Source organism: Vulpes lagopus, chromosome 1 (assembly GCF_018345385.1).
Source record: "Vulpes lagopus strain Blue_001 chromosome 1, ASM1834538v1, whole genome shotgun sequence".
Lineage (NCBI taxonomy): Eukaryota > Metazoa > Chordata > Mammalia > Carnivora > Canidae > Vulpes > Vulpes lagopus.
In genome coordinates, this window is record NC_054824.1 from 27,307,849 (window position 1) to 27,328,358 (window position 20,510).

Sequence of the window (20,510 nt, forward strand, 5' to 3'; positions counted from 1 at the left end):
GGGGGCGGGGAGAGCCTGTGGCCTGGCGCCGCCGCGGCCTCGGTGTGAAGGGGCGAGGTTGTGCTGCTGCTGCTTTCTGGGGGCTCCGATCTTGGCTTCAGGTTGACGTTGGGAGCCGGTGATGGTCGTCTTGGCCTGGGACTCGGTGGGTTTCCGTGGAAGGAAGTTGTAGGACATTTGAAGGCGCAGAGCACGTGTTTCTAATGGGCTCCTGGTGGCCGCAGCGGTGAGGCTGCCGCTATGGGTGCGGAGTCGGGGGCGGGCTTTGGGGTGCGGGGGTGAAGGGTGGAGAAATTGGGTGGTAGGAAGGTAGCTTGTGTGAGCGCTTTGTTCTTCGCTGGCTGTTGTTACTGATCTATAAGCGGCAGGCGGGAAAAGCGCGCACTTTGGGGGTTTACCTTTGAGGGAGAAAAGACCAGCTTCGCTTTCTCCACACACCTCATTCTCTGTATGGGCACAGCTGCATGTGGCACGCTGGCTCGTCCTCGTGCTGATTGGGCTCCATTTGTAATCTGGTTTTTCCTAGGGAGTGTTAGCAGGTGAGTCAGGGGTGGTGCTAAGGAAAAACATAGTGAATCTGTCCTCCTGTGCCCCGCGCTCCAAATCTGGCTTGTCAGGCGATAGTGACTGTAAGGCTTCTTTAAAGGGAGGCGCAGGTTGGCTGGTGTAGCAATTGGTAGAGAAAAGTAAAGATTGGGGCTCTTATATTTCCTCTACCCTTTTTTGAAGATCCTAGTTTAATTTTGCTTATTGCGTTTGAACAGATCTCTGGAAACATGGCTACAGAACATGTTAATGGAAATGGTACTGAAGAGCCCATGGATACTACTTCTGCAGTTATCCATTCAGAAAATTTTCAGACATTGCTTGATGCTGGTTTACCACAGAAAGTTGCTGAAAAACTAGATGAAATTTACGTTGCAGGTAAGAACTAACACTTGCAAAATTATATTATGAAATTTTTCTATTGGATTTCTGGCTTTGAGCTAAAATAGCAACTTTTTGTGGTTTCCAATAAGTGTGGGAACTAGAGTTTTGCTTTGTCGTGATAGTTGTGAAGTAGAGGTTAAGGTGTAATAGAGGGAGGGAAGAAGGAAGGGTTAGGAGCTAAAGGCTGGCTGGCCAGATGGATAAGTATATGATGGTAGCAACAGCTGCTTAATGTTGGGAACAGGCCATGTGACTTTTTGGGGGTATTTTTATAGTAGGATTCTCGTTAAATAACTCGGTAACTGTAGATTTGTAGTCTTGTCTGTCTTGGTGTGGCTGTTGCTTTTTCCAGTGGTATTTGAAATGGAGTAGAGGTTCAGTTGTCATGCTTGGTACTTTGTTGGTTGATTTTAGGATTTGTAAGCCTTATATATTTACAATAGAAATACTTAAGCATTCAGAATTATGTGACTTAGATACAGAACATGATGTAAAAGAAGTTGATTTCATTATTGTAAGTGTGGTTGAGAGGCCTTATTTAGTTGCGATTGCAGTTCAGAACGACTAAAGTATGTGTGTTTCTCATTATATAGATACGGGAAATGGAAGAATTCTTAGTTGGCAAGCATGTACCTGTATTGGCAAACGTGATCTCTTAAAAAAAAAAAAAAGTTTCCAAAAATAATAAAGCTGACAACTAATTAAGTTTTCTCTTCTCCAGGGCTGGTTGCACATAGTGATTTAGATGAAAGAGCTATCGAAGCTTTAAAAGAATTCAATGAAGACGGCGCATTGGCAGTTCTTCAGCAGTTTAAAGACAGTGATCTCTCTCATGTTCAGGTAACGCTAATTTCAGTGTAAATAAAATAAACAGGAATAGTTTTGAATTTTTTTTTATCAGAAACAGATAGGACAATTATTGTTAAATATGTTTGGAAAATTCTTTTGTAGAACAAAAGTGCCTTTTTATGTGGAGTCATGAAGACTTATAGGCAGAGAGAAAAACAAGGGACCAAAGTAGCGGATTCTAGCAAAGGACCAGATGAGGCGAAAATTAAGGTATATCTTTGAAAACTTTTTAAAAAAATTCCCTTCAGTTTTAAAGTTCTTTGAACACTTTTGTAGCTTTGGCAAATACTGCTTGGTAGTGAAATTGGGTGTGTGTTTCTTTAAGATGTTGAGAGTTAATAACCATGAGATAATTTGTTAATCTTTTCTAATCACTAGTTTTTGAAAAGTTCCTGTTTTATATGTAGAACAACTCACTTTTAAGTTTTTCTTGTTACTAAGGTACGGATCAAATCAGTGTTGGTATTCTAAAGAAAAGATTTAAATAAGTTGTACCATATTTCTAAATGTTTCCTGAAAAGCTGCAAGTCCAGATTAGTGACAGTGGAACAAAAAATAGGAGGGGATCAGTTCACTCCATACTTGTGGGGAATGTACATTTAACAGTTGACTGTTTTACTTAGAATTCTTAAACCCCCAAATTGAATGGATTTAGAATTTTAACACTACCTTCTTCCACTTCTATTACTGTTGATTTTAAAGCTCATTTGTTCATTTCTAAAGGGAGTTTTTATCAATAAAATTGATTAGTGTGGAAAAGTAAATGAAGAAACAGGCTGGGAGTGGATGCTTTTTTATTAAGGTCATGTAGAACCAGTGAGTAGACTCAAATGCAGCTAGGTTTTGATTTTTGTTTTGGTTTTTAGTTGTGTTGAGTTTTTAGTTCATAGAAAATGATGATCATAGTAGTTTTAATCTGGTGCTCTTAATACAGTGTGCTCTTGAACCCAGGGTTATGGTTTAAGAAAGTCAGTTATAAATGGTGCTATATGATGTTTTAATGGTACAGGAGGAGAGAGACTCAGAATGAGGATTTAGCTGTTAATGCCATCCATAAATTTGAGGCTTTCACAGGTCTGTGAGTGAATGTGTTTAAATCATATATCTAACTTTTTCCATAGAAATGAAATATGGTTTTCCCCTAAGTAATTCTATTCTAATTACATTTATATTTAGGGGTTATAGTTATTAAACTTTTATTAAATATAAAATTTAGTTTATATATGGTTTTTCTGTTTTGTTTTTGGGAGAGAGTGGCCTAAAGCTTTAGTGTGACTTAAATTGTAGCAAGAAGACACTGGTATTTTTAAGAAGAGATTTGATGGGGAATAAGTTTTCCTTAGTTTAGGGATTGGTATAAAAGGTTTTATTTGGGCCATATAAAGATTAAAGTGAAAAAAAAGATTAAGGTGAAAGAAGCATGGGGATATTACAATACAGGAAAAAGGGAAGATGAGCCATTTAATGATTTCATTTATGTTATAGTAATAGAGTAGATTTCAGTTTATTTTTGTTAAATGGTATTATATCTTTCTAAACATTTTGGTATAATAGAAAAAGCCTTTTTTAAAAATAATGTAGTGCTTTGTGGGCCTTTTTGTTAGAGTTTAGAAATAGAGGAGTTTTTTTTTTAATTGAAGAATTTTTGTCAGATATTTAGCATTTTTGGGGGTAGAAGATGTATAAAAATCTGTCTAGTCATTTTCATTTTCATTTCCAGAAACTGAGGTGAACCCAAATCATTTAACAGCATTTTGATAAGATTTGTCATTGTTTGGTGTCCTCTTTTTTTTTTTTTTTTTTTAATTTTTAAAGGTTTTATTTATTCATGAGAGACAGAGAGAGAGGCAGAGACAGGCAGAGGGAGAAGCAGGCTCCATGCAGGAAGCCCAATGTGGGTCTCAATTCCGGGACTCCAGGATCATGCCCTGAGCCAAAGGCAGATAGATGCTCAACCGCTGAGCCACCCAGGTGTCCCTGTGTCATCTTGTTTTTATTTCAGGATTTATCAGCTAGTTATTTGATTTTATTGTTTATAAAGGGGTTTTGTGCTTTGTGGTTGAGATAGTAGAAGAGAATAATTCTTGTTTTTTTCCTTAGGCTAGCAGCCTTCTCGTACTTTTGTCTATAGTAAGGGGTAAGAGAAACTAAGACGCTATTTAGTAAATAGGAGTTATGTAAATTTTAACAGTTCACTTTTAGGGGAGATAAAATGTAGAAACTATTTCACATTGTTGGCAGTTACATAAAGTTTTCCAAGTCATTTTGGTTCTCCTTTGTTCTGAATGAACTATGCTGTCCTGTGAAGCATGGTGCTTGAATGTCAGATGTGTTAAGGAGGTTGTTCTTCCTGTAACTCCTAAGTTTCTGGACTTAGTTTGGGGACTGTAATTTGTTTAAAGGTTGGTGAAATGCCCAGAATGGCAGCATGTACTAGAAGTGTGGGGTACAAGGAAGTTGTTGAGTGAGAAATCCAGACTTGGGGAAGAGGAAACTTGTCTAGCTCCTTCTTTGGGGAAAAAATTAAACTCAACCAAATTAGTTGCAGTAGGAGCGCCTGGGTGGCTCAGTCAGTTAAGCATCTCCTTCAGTGCAGGTCATGATCTCAGGGTCCTCAGATGGAGTCCCACACTGAACCTCACATCAAGCCCCATATGTAGCCCCACACTGGGCTCCCTACTCAGCAGGGGGCCTGCTTCTCCCTCTCTCCCTCTTTCAAATAAATAAAATCTTAAAAAAAAAACAAATAGTTGCAGTTATTATTATTTTTATTTTTTAAGAGATACTAGCAAAATAGATACAGACCCTGCCTGAAAGTTGTTGATGGATCAATATTAGTTTTTTGTTCACTAAACACCAATTAATTGGAGACCAGAAAATAATTTGAACAGGATCCTGAAATTTTCACTAAAAATGGTACATTAGAGGAAAAATTCTAAAACAGTACCAAAAACCTGTTTGTAGGGATTGTTGCCAAGGTTGATGGGATGGAAAGATTTGAACAAGATTGATTTTTTTTTTTTTTTTTAATTGTGAAATGCATGGGTGTGGTCTTGTGATTTAAATGTATTAATGAATTTTGAACTTTTCAAGGCACTCTTGGAAAGGACAGGCTACACACTTGATGTGACCACTGGACAGAGGAAGTATGGGGGACCGCCTCCAGATTCCGTTTATTCAGGTCAGCAGCCTTCTGTTGGCACTGAGGTAAAGAAACTAAAAACTTGTACCTTTTGTAGTAAATGCACAGGTGTCTGGTTTCCTAAAGAAACTCTGCATGGTTTTTACTTCATGTTTAATTTACAGATATTTGTGGGCAAGATCCCAAGAGATCTGTTTGAGGATGAACTTGTTCCATTATTTGAGAAAGCTGGACCGATATGGGATCTTCGTCTAATGATGGATCCACTCACTGGTCTCAATAGAGGTTATGCGTTTGTCACTTTTTGTACAAAAGAAGCAGCTCAGGAGGCTGTTAAATTGGTAAGCTTCTTTTCTTTTAGTCTCCACATTCACTATCTTTAATTATAGCCAGGTTTTTTTCTTATCGTGTGTAAGAGTTAACCAAATGTTTTTTGAAGTGTTGATAAGACATTGTCTTTTACGTTCCCTGTGTGTTCATTGTAGCAGTGTTCTTCCCATGTATAGTTGATTGGACTATAGGACCTATAAGGTAGTGTGTTAGAATTCTGAGTTACTGGTTCTTTGAAAATCTGGCTTAATGATTGTTTTTTTAATAGGAATATTAAAAGATTTCAGAAAATTACTTATTTTCTGATTGTACCTGGGCCATCCCTTTTTCTAAACTACATTTATCATCTATTGTGATGATAAATTTCTAGTTAAAGAAATAAAGGATTTTGTGGTGAGTGGAACAATACTTGATTTCAAAATACCAGATGTAAGGTGTGGGGACCTAATTATTTTCCCAATTTTTGAAAAAGAATGTTAATTATTGAAATTATGGGGATCCCTGGGTGGTGCAGTGGTTTGGCGCCTGCCTTTGGCCCAGGGCGCAATCCTGGAGACCCGGGATCGAATCCCACATCAGGCTCCCGGTGCATGGAGCCTGCTTCTTCCTCCGCCTGTGTCTCTGCCTCTCTCTCTCTCTCTGTGACTATCATAAATAAAAAATAAAAATAAAATGAAATTATGGTTTATATAGTTCATCCTTAAACTAGTTACATTAAATTTTGTGACTCAGATGGTTTCTACGTTTTATAATTAAAGATGTCAAAGGTTAATTTCAGCCCAAAGAATGAACCAAAAAGTACAGCTGGGAAGGAGCTTTTTAAAATGGTCCACCAGTTATTTGTTAAATTTACCTTATCTGGCTTACATATTTTAAGGGTAGTTCTAAGTAAACTTAATGTCCTCAGGTTAATTTCTCCTGAATTTTATTTTTCCTTTCCTCACATTGAGACGTTTCACATTTTAAAGTATACCATGAGGAGAAAAACCCAACTGTGCTTTGTTTTGCTTTATATTGCTTGAATTTCTCCATTGGTGTGTATAGCTAAATAAGGTTAAAGACTTTACATTAGAAAAGTGATTCTTGAAAGGTAATAGTGTCTTTAAGAAAAAGAATTCGGGAGTTTAGGTATTTCTTTTTAAATCATGGGTGATGTTTCCTTCCTTTAAATAATGCTTCCTATTTCAGAGCAGGGTACAGTTCTATAGGGAGTGATTCACTGGTAACCTTTGGGTGGTCAAAATTTTAAGTTTCAAGCAGTTCAGGTAAAATTAAGGACTTTTTAGAGTTCTGGAAAGATGCTTTAGAAGTCATTCAGTTTGGGACACTTGGGTGGCTCAGCGGTTGAGTGGCTGCCTTTGCCCAGGCGGGATCCCAGAGTCCCAGGATCGAGTCCCACATCGGGCTCCCTGCATGAAGCCTGCTTCTCCCTCTGCCTGTGTCTCTGCCTCTCTTTTTCTGTGTGTCTCATGAATAAATAAATAAAATCTAAAAAAAAAACGAAACAAAACCATCCAGTTTAATTTATAAAAGAATACGAACATTTTTGCCAGGTAGTAAATAAAGTATGGTAAGTTTTAATATGGAAATGTAGAATGATAAGACAATGAGCTGTCTTACCACAATTACAGAATTTACCTTTGTTTCCTGATCCATTTTACTTGGTATTACATAAAATGTAAGAAGTACGGTTACTTAGTGTCTAAGTGGTGATTTGTGTACTATCAGTTTGTGTGTGTGTGTGTGTGTGTGTGTGTGTGTGTGTATTATCATTTTTAAAGGAATCACTAAACCAGCATTTGCAGGACACTTAATTCTTGCTACCAAAATACAATAATTTTGGTATACTTCACTGGAATTTATTTCTAAACTATTTCTAGAATCCTTAAAAAAAAATGCATCATTAGAAGAAGATGGTATATAATTCAAATGTAACATGATTTCGAGTGCCAATAAAAACACATTATGAAATAATGTTTCAGTTTGGGCAGTTAGTTGCCTTAACAAATAAAATTGTCCAAATTGTTTTGCTATAGGCTGAAAATAGAGTCTTATTAATATAGTTAAGTTTTTTTAACTATAATGCAGAAAGTTCCATAGATAGCCAAACAGCCATTTTGATTCATCTAGGAACTAATTGTCCTTTTTTACATTTTTTTCTGGGTTTGTGATTTCAGTTCTTATCTGGAGCATGTTTATTTCTTACTGCCTGAAGAATTAGGAGGCTTTGCATTTTGGTGCCTTTTAAAAGATATTTTTAGTGGTGGTGGTGTACATCCACTAGGATGAATTAGATGTATCATCGTTGCTTTTTTTAAAAGGATGCTTTGCTGTGGTAGGATTATGGTGATAACAGAATTGGTAGATTTGCCTTAATATAACAGGAAGAACTAGACTTTTGAGGAAATGAAACATTCTAGAGAAATAAAGGATTCAAATTAATTAGGATGTTTTTTGCTACTTTGTATTTATTGTGGAAATGAGTACCCTTCTCCTAAATGTGTTCCTTAAAGGAACATACTTTGAAAACTTCCTACATGTGGCATATCATGAGAGTCCACTTGAATTACACCTCTATCTATATATAAGGTGAATTTTTATATATAAGATAATGGAATGGTCATTCTAGGTGTAGATAATCATATGTTGAAAAACCTGTTTGGCATTATTTATAGATTAGACAGGATTGAAGCACCATTTCTTTTTGTTTTCCTGTACTTTGTCCTGAGGAATACCTTAGGTCAAGATAGTTTATATACTGGAGTGCCTGGCTGGCTCAGTTGGTAGAGCATGTGACTCTTGATTTCAGAGTCATGAGTTCAAGCCTCACACATTGAGCATAGAGCTTACTTAAAACCGTTTGTTTTTTTTTGGTATGATTCCGTTATAATTTTCCCCCCAGATTAAAAGTTATTGTGGATGGATTTTGGGGCACCTGACTGGCTTAGTTGGTAGAGCACGTGACTTGATCACTAGGTCACAAGTTTGAGCCCCACGTTGGAGGTAGAGTTTACTGAACGTATATGTATGTTGGTGGACTTTATTTATTATTTATTTATTTTTTAAGATTTTATTTATTCATGAGAGACAGAGGGAGAAGCAGGCTCCATGTAGGGAGCCCGATGTGGGACTCGATCCCTGGTCTCCAGGATCAAGCCCTGTGCTGAGGGCGGCGCTAAACTGCTGAGCCACCCCGGCTGCCGGTTAGTGGATTTTAAATTTGTGTTGGAATTACTTGTAAAATGGATTGCTATTAAGAGCTGGAAAAGAGGTATGAAGTTAGAAGCAACTGCAGACTTTTAAAATTAGCTGGTTTTCAGCCAACACTTACTTGCTTGCATTTTGGGAAATAAAAATATTTTTTCCTAAATAATAATCTAGGGGAAGCAAGACCTAAATTTGCAAAATGTGAATTATAGCTACCTATTGAGTGCTTGTTAAGATGCAGGAGCTGTGCTAGGGTGCTACATTATTACCTTTAAATACTACCTCAATCTATTCTTTAAAGTAATTGGAATTATCTTTATTCTGCAGAGAAGTAAGTAGCTTAGGTGACTTACCAGAGGCCCTACAGCTTTAGTTTGATACCAAGTTTGTTTAGTTTGAGTTTTTATCTTTGACATTCAACATAGCAGTTGAAGTCAGCAATACACATTATGTCGTCAGGTAGCCTGATTATTTAAATTATATAGTGGTTTAGATAGTGTTAAAAGGAGCACAGGAAATAATACTGCAAAAATACTTTTGGAATCTATCTTCATTGCTACCACCCTAGTCTTAAGATACCATTCGAAGACTCCTCGCTACTGTTTTCCATTGTCCCTTTAGAGTCTTAACATTCAGTAGCATGGGTCAGATCACAACATTCCTGTGTTGAAAAAACTAATGCCTCCAAACAAGGCCCTGTCTTATCTGATCAAATTTTTCCTCCTTTCTTATTCTTTATTACCCTTCCATCCATGCTTTGCTTTTTTTGGTACCCCACAGAAGCTATGGTCATTTCCATTTCAAGGCCACCTTTTGCTATTTTGTTTTCTAACACTCCCCCAGTTACCATGGCTGCTGTCTTATTCAGGTCTTCTTAGTGGAAGGCCTTTCCTGACTTTGAGCAACTTACCCATCCAGTTGCCCCATGACAGTATCCTAAACACAATAAAATGGGATGTTTAGATATATTTAAAATTATTTCTTGGTTATGTAGATTATCTGCTTATCTTTCCTTCAGGATATAAGCTTTTTCCTGTGTCCCTGACATTTAGAACAGTTACCACTATTTATCCAGTAGGTGCTGGATAAATAACCTACCTGACTGCCTGACTAGTGCCATATTATCTATTATTTATGACTCAAGAATTTATAACTTTCCCACATCAGCTATGGGCTCTTATGGTATTTAAAGATTGTCTACCTTCCATTTGCAATTATTTATTCTGTGGTAGGGATTAGTGTAGACTAATGGGGGGCAGTGTTTTCCCTGTCATCCCCTGGGAGATATTTGGAAGTATATGTAGTATTTGGGTTGTCACAAAGACCAGGAAGAAGGGCAGGCAAGTTGTGTATATCTGTTCGTGTGGTGTGCTATGGAATTGAAGCTTAGCATACGAGTGGTGTGGTGTGCTATGGAATTGCCACTAGCAGCACAGCGCCCATTACAGTCCTAGATAATAGAAATATCCTGTTGAAAATGCTGACAGTGCCTATGTTACAAACATTAGAATAGTTGGTCTCTATTTGCATATTAAAAGTTGACAGTTTTAATAGGCACTGATGGTTTTATTCACCAGAGTGGTTGGTGTATGCTGGTGCAGCATGTGTAAAACCATTTTGATAATGTAGCTGACAGGATAGGTCCACAAGGTATTTAGTAACACGTTAGCAAATAGTGTGTTTAATATGAAAACACTACTTTTACTGTGGATATATAGGGTAGTTTGATTCAGTTCTTGACTTTAGAGTTTATGGGACTTGAGAGGCTGACAGCACTTAAATTGGAAGCAGATGCATTGTTTGGAGGGTTAGGTTGTATTGGGGTTGTTACAGAAGGGTTTGTGATAAAGATCTCAGCAGGACAGTTTAGAAACAGGTGAGGAGTGCCTGGGTGGCTCGGTAGGTTGGGTGTCTGCCTTCAGCTCCCGTCATGATCCCAAGATCCTGTGATGGAGCTCTGTATCATGCTCCCAGTTTACTGGTGGGGTGAGGGAGAAGGGCTGCTTTGTCTCCTTTCCCACCTACTTGTGTGCATACACTTTCTCTCTCAAAATCTTTTAAAAAAAAAAAGGTGAATGTAGTTGAAGCAGTGTTTTGTTGGAAAAAAAAAAAAAAAGATAAAACTAGTATAAAGTCAGTGCCAGAAAGTAATTGTCATGACTACAGGCTAAGTTGCATGACGCCATTTAAGTTTTTGGTGTTGGTGTGGGTAGCATAATGTAAATAACAGAATAATGAAGGATGTTCGGATGAAGAGAAAAAGACCAGGAGAGTGGCAGCCATAGAAAGGAGAGAGGTTGAAGTCTTTAAAAGGAGAAATGTTAGGTAGTGGTGTGTTAAATGTTCCACTGATTTTTATCAGTGATTTAAATCAGGGATTTAAATCAGGGATTTAAATTGGACTGCTCTCCGAATGTCTGGTGACTTGAATCTGAACGTAGAGATAAATGCCCTGGATGACCAAATCAGGACCTGAAAAGATTTTGATAGCCTGAAACATAGTTAACACCAGCAAGATGGAATTGAGTAAGGACAAAGGTCAAGTCCTATATACAACTAATTTCACAAGCTGTAATGTGAGTCAGCAATGTGTTGTCGTTTCCAAATAAGCTAAGGTAATCATGGACTATGGGTTACAGAAGCATGGTGTTTTAGATGTGGAAGATTAGTAATAGTCTCTAGTTTATTCTAGACTCCTCAGTCTCAATCTGTATCTACAGTATTTTGTTATGGATGTCGTCATTTGGTGACACTTTCAGGAGGCAGCTTAGTTGCCCAGGATCAGAGAAGAAATGATTAGCCAGGCATAGAGAATAGTTGAGTCATGAGCATTGTGTTTAAGTATGTGAAGTACTGTCATATAGGGGAGAAAATAGAGTTGTATAATTAGGGAAGTAGATTTTGGCTTCATGTAAAGACAATTTTGGGGACACCTGTTCGGCTCTGTCTGAAGAGCCTGCAACTCTTGATTTCAGGGTTGTGAGTTTTGAGTCTCCCACATTGGGTGTGGAGATGACTTAAATAAATACTTAAAAAGGATCCTCTACCCAAGAAATATTTAAAAATAAAAATAAAGTGGACAGGCTGGGCATGTAGTGGCTTTGCTGCTATGGGGAAGAGTTAGAACTGACTGAATAACCACTTCTGTGTTAGATTCCAAATCTGAGGTTGCTAAATTTGGGGGGATTTTGGCGACTGACGGGCTATGAGGGAAGAAAAAAGTGACTTGAGATTTTAAGCCTAGTGACAGAAATGTTCCAGACTGTAAAACTCCTTTTGTGGTGTTCTGAAAGACTGAAACTGCATTGATTAATGTTCAGAGTTCATCCTTACTTTGTCACCTTACTGTGGTACTGAATCTGAAAGCTAGATCTCTGAAATATCTTAACACATCAGTGCCCAGCTTCCTTGAGTTGGAGGGCATCTTTTTTTATTATTATTATTATTATTCATTTTGATACTATGATAGTGTCCTGATGTACTAACTCTTAAGAGTTAGGATTTATCAGCATTACATAAAATATCTGTTAAGGTTCAGAACAGTTTTGTTATGCCCTTTGGCCACTCTACTCGTTACCCACTGCTGGAGTGTGAAATTTATTTGTGAATTTATGGTGATTGGTCTTAAAATTATTAAAAGAGAGAAAAGTTAAACACAAATACACATACAAAAACTGCATGTTTAATCTGTAGATGGGGCACTACTTTAAGAAATGTGTATTTTGGGGTAGTGGGGGCTTTTTTTTTTTTTTTTTTCTTTTTTTCAGTAATCTTTATATCAGACGTAGGGCTCTCAAACCCTTGAATCCCGAGTTCAGGAGTTGAATGCTCTGCCTACTGAGCTAGCCAGATGCCCCTCTGGGTACTACTTTTGCTTTATTTGGACAATATGCCCAGAGGATCTGCTTTGCTTCTTTAATGATTTATTTTGATTGGAGAGAGCCAGTTTACTCTCTGTGGGTTAGCTTTAATTGTTGCATCTTTAAAAAAATTTTAAAATAAATATAGATAAAGTTTATTTGCTAACTCTTCATGTCATTTATACTGTTTAGAGACCACAGCCATCTAAAATAACCTACCTACCCTGCATTGATTAACCGTAGCAGGGCAAGTGATGAAACAGAAGGGAAGAAACTTTTCTTCTGTAAATAATAACGGAAACAGTCATCACTGCTTTGAAGCTGCATCGTTAAATGTTGGAAGTGGTATAACCAAGAATTCTTTTTTTTTTTTTTTTTTTTAATTTATTTACGATAGAGAGAGAGAGAGGCAGAGACACAGGCAGAGGGAGAAGCAGGCTCCATGCACCGGGAGCCCGACGTGGAATTTGATCCCGGGTCTCCAGGATTGCGCCCTGAGCCAAAGGCAGGCGCTAAACCGCTGTGCCACCCGGGGATCCCTCGAATTCTAATTTTTCTTATAAAAATTTTTTTTTTTTTCAAACTTAGGTATTTTCTTAGGTTTTGCTTCTAGGACTTTTGGAGGAGGAAAGTTATGCCAAGTTCTATCATCTTCAGAATAACTCCTATTTTTTCCTTTAAACACTTTGTATTTTTTTTTAATTTAAAAAAAAATTTTTTTTATTATTTATTTATGATAGTCATACAGAGGGAGAGAGAGAGAGAGAGAGGCAGAGACATAGGCAGAGGGAGAAGCAGGCTCCATGCACTGGGAGCCCGACGTGGGATTCAATCCCGGGTCTCCAGGATCGCGCCCTGGGCCAAAGGCAGGCGCCGAACTGCTGCGCCACCCAGGGATCCCCTAAACACTTTGTATTTTCTATTTTTCTGATATCTTAGTAGTTTTTGTTAACTCCTAGAGTTAAAAGATTAGATGATCAAATGGAAAGGTATTGCTTTGTCGCTAAAATGGAGTATTTGATGCTAGATTATAAAAATCTAGGCAGTGGGGGTGGCACTTGGGTGGCTAAGTGGTTGGGTGTCGGCTCAGATCATGATCTCGGGGTTCTGGGATCGAGTTCTGTATCAGGTTCTCAATAAGAAGCCTGCTTCTTCTGCCTATGTCTCTGCCTCTCTCTCTGTCTCTCTCATGAATAAATCTTAAAAAAAAAAAATCTAGGCAATGTGTGTGTTTTAAAGCAATTTATTGTGTTCTTAAGTTAACTTATTTGTAACTGGGTATTGTAGTCTACTTGCCCCATAAAATGATGGATTCAGCCATAACTCTACTATTTTCAGGTAACCCAGATAGTTCTACTTTTAAGAGGATTTTGGTATTAATAGAGAATATAAATGCTATGAGAAAACAAGGTGGTGTGTGGTAGAATTTTTTAACCTCAATACTATTGATAGTTTTAAATCAGGTAATTCTTTGTCCTGCGGGGCTATCCTGTGATATAAATAGCTAAGATTATAGTATTGTGGAGAGAAAGTAGTCAGAATTTTAGGATGAACTTAAGTGATATCCAAGTATTTAAACTTTATTTTGGTGATGGGGAGCTATTGAGAGATTGTTTTCAATAGGCAAAAACTGTCTTTTTTTTTTTTTTCATTTTTTTTTTTAAAGGTCTCTGGCATAACTGTATAGAATATAAATAATCCTGGGATCATGAATTGAATCAGTGAGGTAGAAAGTATAAAACTGTTCGAACTGAAGGGAAGAACATTTGAACTTCATGTTAGATTTTCAGTATCTGGAGACGGAGAAAGGGACAGGAAGGAATTGATTTTTTGACTTACTATCTGCTTTCTTGTCTTGTACTGATGAACCTTTTATGCAAGAATGGGAGGAGAGAGAGGTGCCTGGCTTAGCTCAGTTGGTGGAGCTACTCTTTATCTCAGGGTTGTGAATTTAAGTCCCACATTTAGTGTAAAACTTAAAAAATGGGAGAGGAATGGATTACTTTTGCCATAAGTCTGGTCCATAAATTATATGGAAATTTATGTTGATTTTTCTTAGTTTATATAGCCCCACTTGTATGTACACACAACATAGATTTTTTTTTTTTTGAGGCCAGGTGTGGAGGGTTAATCCATAATTACTGCTATTGCTGCTACTATTATTACTAACCTGAAATTTTGAGGTGATTTTAACTGTGATATAAATAATTCACTTTTCCTGATGATTTGAGTACGTTTGAATTTGGTTTGTAAAGAGTACTGATTAGTAGATTTGTCACTTTGACAGTTTGGGTTTTACCTCTTTAATATCTCACCCTTATATTGGATATGGTTGCTTGAAGACTTACTTTTTACTCTAGTTTTATATTTGCTTCTGTACTTGCACCATAGTCAGTCTACTTGTCTTTCTCCAATTTCTTTGTAGACTTGATGAAAATGAGATGGGGAAAAACGTAGGGTTGGATTCAGGAAAATAAGGTTTTCTCCTTTTAGAATCACGCATTTGAAGGTGAAAACCCCTTACTGGAACTTTATACAAGAGTGAAAGGGGGATGGAAAAAAATAGATTTAGGTACTGGTTAGCAGGAAGGCAGAAAGCTTGCTGGTATTTGAATCTGTTTGTCTTGCATGAGGATAACTGGTTGCCAGGATGAATTTAAGTAGAAATTAAGGTGTTGTGGGATCAGCAATTTTGAATTTAAGCTGCTTACAGACCTGGTTCCTCATTTATCAAGTTTGTGCTTCAAGGACTTGACAAATTTTTGCATTAATTTAATTCATAAATTTTTTTTTTTAGTGTGTTCTGTTACTATAATCTTCCTATATGTCTCATAATTTTCCTCTTAGAGTACCATATGCTAACTGTATTTTTAAAGGATAAGGAAACCTGATGAACATAGGATTGAAATGAGTTTGTTAAAAATTTGTGCAGATTTTTATAATAAACGTTGATGATAAAATATTGTAAGTATTTTTAAAACATGGTACACTTTTTCCCCTTTTAGTATAATAATCATGAAATTCGTTCTGGAAAACACATTGGTGTCTGCATCTCGGTTGCCAACAATAGGCTTTTTGTGGGCTCTATTCCTAAAAGTAAAACCAAGGAACAGATTCTTGAAGAATTTAGCAAAGTAACAGGTAAGTTGGATTTATGTAGAACGATTGTGCAACTTCTGATACTGAAGATAATTGCATACTTTATGTGACATTGTTTTAAACACTATATTTATTGACTTGTTTCCTCCAATCATATGAGATAGGTAACTCCCATTTTTCAGATGAGGAAAATAGGTACCCAGGCCTTTGGGAAATAACTTGTCTGAACATTACATAGTTGGTAAGGAATGCTGCTGGGATTTGAACAGTTTGCAGAATCTGTTCATTCCCTGTTTTGGAATCTTTGTGTGTTTTTTATGCATTTTTAGGTGATAGCTTGACATTCTTCGTAGGACTAATTGAGTAATAATTTGACTTTCTAAATTATTGGAGCAATACTGCCGAAAGCAGAGATTATATATTGTCAATATGGTGCAATTTCTTTGAACTGTAAAGCATTTTTTATAATAGTTTCCAAGTTGGGCTGTTTTTATTATTAGAAAGTATTTTGTCTGCCTAGAATGTTTAGCAAATTATCAAACTGTTAGTCTCCAGGAACATTCAAAATCTTATTTAATACTAATATATTTCATTTGAAATAGAGCTTTTGATGACTGAGGCCAGAAAAGTATCCTAGAAGAGAATTTTTGTGTTTTCTTGGCATAATAAAAATGTTCAACCATGTCTGACCTATACTGCCATTTTCCTAATAGTTATATAAAAATTTTATGCTTCTGTCAGTGGGGGAATAGTCCTTGGGTCTAATTAAAAATACATTTTCTTTTCATGGGGATTTTTTTTTGTGTGTTGGGGACATGTGTAAAATGTGGATCAGGTAATTTATCTGGACCAGTTTTTTTGAGAGTTGTCTTTAAAGATAAGATACTACTTTTCAGTTTTATATTATAGTATTAGAAAATGCTTAGATCTATTTATTCTTGCTAACTAATTCCTCTGGAACTGTTGCTTATTTTCAGAGGGTCTCACAGACGTCATTTTATACCACCAACCAGATGACAAGAAAAAAAACAGAGGGTTTTGCTTCCTTGAATATGAAGATCACAAAACAGCTGCCCAGGCAAGGCGTAGGTTAATGAGTGGTAAAGTCAAGGTCTGGGGAAATGTTGGAACTGTTGAATGGGCTGATCCTATAGAAGATCCTGATCCTGAGGTTATGGCAAAGGTAATGGCAGTCAAGTTAATAATTTTTGGTTGGGGGTTTGTGGCAGAAGGAGGCTTTAGTGAGGGAAGTAAAAAACTTATAAAATGAATTGTGTACTTTGAAAAGCCATATTTTTGAAAGTGAGAGAAATGTTGTTTATTAAAGCCACATATCAGAAATAATATCATCTGTATAAGGAGTGAATATAGAAATTTATTCATGGACACTCATAATTTTGTAGCTGTCATACTCATGATGATGAGTGGTTAGCCTATATGCTGTGGAGATGGCTCACTATCATTTTTGTGTGGATTCTAAGAGCAATTTCTTTGGATTTTTGAGAATGGCGCCATTAGCTTACATGGTTTTTGTGTTAAAAGTCCCAACTCCTAAAAATAGTGAACTGTACTGGCCTCAGCAGAGGTGCTGCAGTTACAAGGTTTAGCTATTATTAGGTATCCTGCTTCAGCAGTCAGTTGAGACATCCTATGAGAACAAACATCTCTTGAGTCAACACTTTACTCATTAGTGCAGCTTGTAGTTAAGTTACTCTACCTAAGAATCCCCCTTATTGGTGATAGGCTTGCAGATACAACTTGTTCACTTATCAATAGTGTGAAATGCCAGAATGGTGAATATTACTAAAGGATAGGCTTAAGGACAGAAATACTTAAGTATTCTTTTTTCTTCTGGCCTATTAAGCTCTTTTGGATTATCAGTTTAAGAATTTGGATGTTGATTTCAAGTATTTTAGGAAAAAATGATGCTTCTTAGCAAAAGGTCAACTTTTGTAATTGTACTTTGAGGAGCTTTCTGGATTGAAAGAATTTTTTGTCAGTATTTTGAATACCCCTGTTCTACTTTATATTAACATTCCAAAAGCAGGTTTTGACTACCTGTGTTACATGTTAAGTGTTCAATAGGTATCTCAGAGGCATGTTAGAAAAGGACCACCTCAGTTTTAATTGCAAAGTAATTACTAATTTAATAAAAACTAGTTAAACATATGTTTGTTTTGTTTTGAGCCAAGTACAGAGTTCTCATGTAGTCCTTGGCCACACCCATGCACAGCCTTCCCCACTATCAGCATCTGCACCAGAGTGGTGTAGTAGTTCTAGTCAGCTTACATTGACACATTATTATAACTTAAAGTCTGCAGTTTAAGTTAGGATTTACTTTTATTGTACATTTTGTGGGTTTGACTAGTATACAAATGTATGACATAAATTCATTATAATGAATAGTTTTATTGCTCTAAGAATCCTTCCTGATCTGCACAATCACCCTTCCATCCCCTCTAACCTTTGGCAGCTATTTTTTTTGTCTCCATAGCTTTACTTTTTCCCAAATGTCATACAGTGGAAGTCATACAATATATAGCTTTTTAAGATTCTTAAAATATATGCATTTAAGGTTCCTCCTTGTCTTTTCGTGGTTTGATAGCTCATTTCTTTTTAGCACTGAATAAGAATCCATTTGTATGTACTATAATTTATCTATTCACCTACTGAAGGACGTTTTGGTTGCTTCCAAGTTTTGACAATTATGAATAAATCTACTATAAACAACCATATGCAGATTTTTATGTGGACAGGTTTTCAACTCATTTGGGTAAATACCAAAAAGTACAGTTGTTGGATTGTATGGTAAAAGTAGGTTTACCTTGTTAGAGACTGCCAAACTGGTCTCCTATGGTGACTATACCATTTAGCATTTCCACTAGCAGTATTTCTGCTCCATATCCTTACCTGCATTGGTAGTGTTAGTGTTAGTTTTTGGCTATTAAAATAGGTGTGTGGTGGCATTTCATTGTTTTAATATTTTATTTTTAAAAATATTTTTTAAAACTAATTTCTGCACCCAGCATGGAGCTTGTGTTTATAACCCTAAGATCGAGTCACATGTCCTACTTACTGACTGAGCCATCTAGGCATCTCTCATTGTTTTTATTTGTAATTCCCTGATGACATCATGTCGAGTGTCTCTTCATATGTTATTTGTCTACTTTGGTGTGGTGTCCGTTCAGGTTTTTCACCCATTAGATTGAGTAGTCACACTTCCTAGGTATTTTCAAATGGAGTTGAAAACTTAGTTTATCTTTTATATATTTGATACTCCTTTAATGGGTAGTGACCAAAGTTAATTTTGTAGGGTGGGATGGTGGCATCTTGGAAATTGAACACTTTGGAGAAATATACAGGGAGTTTCTGTTTCTTCTTAATTTTCAGGTAAAAGTGCTGTTTGTACGTAACCTTGCCAATACAGTAACAGAAGAGATTTTAGAAAAAGCATTTAGTCAGTTTGGGAAACTGGAACGAGTGAAGAAACTAAAAGATTATGCTTTCATTCATTTTGATGAGCGAGATGGTGCTGTCAAGGTAAATAAATGGGGGAATTATTATAGGCATCTGAACTAATGATTTTTAGTCATCCTACAATTGGAAAATTCTAAAAACTTGAAGGACACTCAGAGGTCATGTAATCTACTCTAGTTAGCTTGTGGCTGTAGCAAATTGCATTAACTTACTAAACTGATAAACTGAGTCAAAAAGATTAGTTGAAGAGCTGGATCTTTAGATAAAATCTAATTGACTATTCTAACTCATCCTTACAACATCAATGAAATGATTTTTTAACCTTATTTTTTTTAAAAGATTTTATTTATTTATTCATGAGAGACACAGCGAGAGAGAGGCAAAGACATAGGCAGAGGGAGAAGCAGGCTCCATGCAGGGAGCCTGATGTGGGACTCAATCCTGGGACTCCAGGATCATGCCCTGGGCCAAAGGCAGGTGCTAAACTGATGAGCCACCCAGGGATCCCCCTGATTTTTTAACTTTAAATGAAGCATAATTGTTGATAAAGGCATCTTTATGTTGATCAATACCTCATTTTTTAAGGCTATGGAAGAAATGAATGGCAAAGATTTGGAGGGAGAAAATATTGAAATTGTTTTTGCTAAGCCACCAGATCAGAAAAGGAAAGAAAGAAAAGCTCAGAGGCAAGCAGCAAAGAATCAAATGTAAGTAAAAATTGCATTAATTTAAATGTTGGTAGATTAACTGGTGAAAAATAGGTGTTGCTCAAACCTGTTAAAGACATACATAACATGCCTTTACCTTTTAAAGAAGATCAAAAGCTTTGAAACACTGGAAAATTCCAGGTATCTCAAGAAATGTTTATTGTAGCTGTTGCTATTGACTATACTTAACGTAAATACTTATAATTCTAAATAAATAGTTTTATATAATGTAAATCAGTCTAGGATATTTCTTACCTTATTTTACAGACTGTACTCCTGAATTATGTGTTTTAAATATTAGCGGTCCAGAAGTGTTGATCTGTTATTTGGTTAAAGGGTAGAGAGTTTTTTCCTCAGAGATAGGAGATATACTGAATCTCCAATTTTGATAAACTCTGCTTCCTCTTCATCCGAAGAGGCTTCTCTTTCAATATATAGTACCTTTGGCACCTCAAAGATTCCACTTATGGGTTTTGAGAAATGAAATACCATAGTGTTGAAGAAAACAACTTTAAGTGTGTAATGCATTGCATGTATCAGATCTTTTTAGAATATCTATAAAAGGATATCTACTCATTTAGACAGTGAATGAAATTTTTAGTTGGGTAAGAATGCAGTTTGCATTTTTAAAAACAAATTCGTAATTTCTAAGGAGGATAATTGCTGTTTGCAAGAACCAGAATCACTGAACTTAACTATCTCAGGCCAGTTTTCTGTTCATTGTCCTATGTGGGGTACAAAAGAAGAGTAGGGGTCCTTCTACTTACTTATTTCTCTTAGTAATCAGGGAAGTAATCAAATTTCTGCATTTGGCTGTATAGTTAGGCAAGTTGGCTAATTCTGAGCCTCAGTTTCTTCAATTGTAAAAGAGGATTAGACTTGGGGCACCTGGGTGGCTTAGTTGAGCAT

The 20,510-nt window shown here is 36.5% G+C and overlaps 1 protein-coding gene across 5 annotated transcripts in view; it reads left to right on the plus strand.

The window, feature by feature from the left end:
- LOC121492879 (synaptotagmin binding cytoplasmic RNA interacting protein) overlaps positions 1-20,510 on the plus strand; it is a 31,822-nt gene that overhangs the window by 1,655 nt on the left and 9,657 nt on the right. For 4 of the 5 annotated variants that reach the window (XM_041758127.1, XM_041758162.1, XM_041758137.1 and 1 more), the window contains exons 2-10: positions 765-924; positions 1,652-1,770; positions 1,882-1,989; positions 4,873-4,986; positions 5,086-5,262; positions 15,324-15,459; positions 16,395-16,600; positions 18,808-18,957; positions 19,480-19,601. In XM_041758127.1, the coding sequence (XP_041614061.1) occupies positions 777-924; positions 1,652-1,770; positions 1,882-1,989; positions 4,873-4,986; positions 5,086-5,262; positions 15,324-15,459; positions 16,395-16,600; positions 18,808-18,957; positions 19,480-19,601 (1,280 nt within the window). In that variant the 5' untranslated portion in view covers positions 765-776. The remainder of the gene's footprint in view (positions 1-764; positions 925-1,651; positions 1,771-1,881; positions 1,990-4,872; positions 4,987-5,085; positions 5,263-15,323; positions 15,460-16,394; positions 16,601-18,807; positions 18,958-19,479; positions 19,602-20,510) is intronic. The other variant, XM_041758153.1, reaches the window with a different exon arrangement.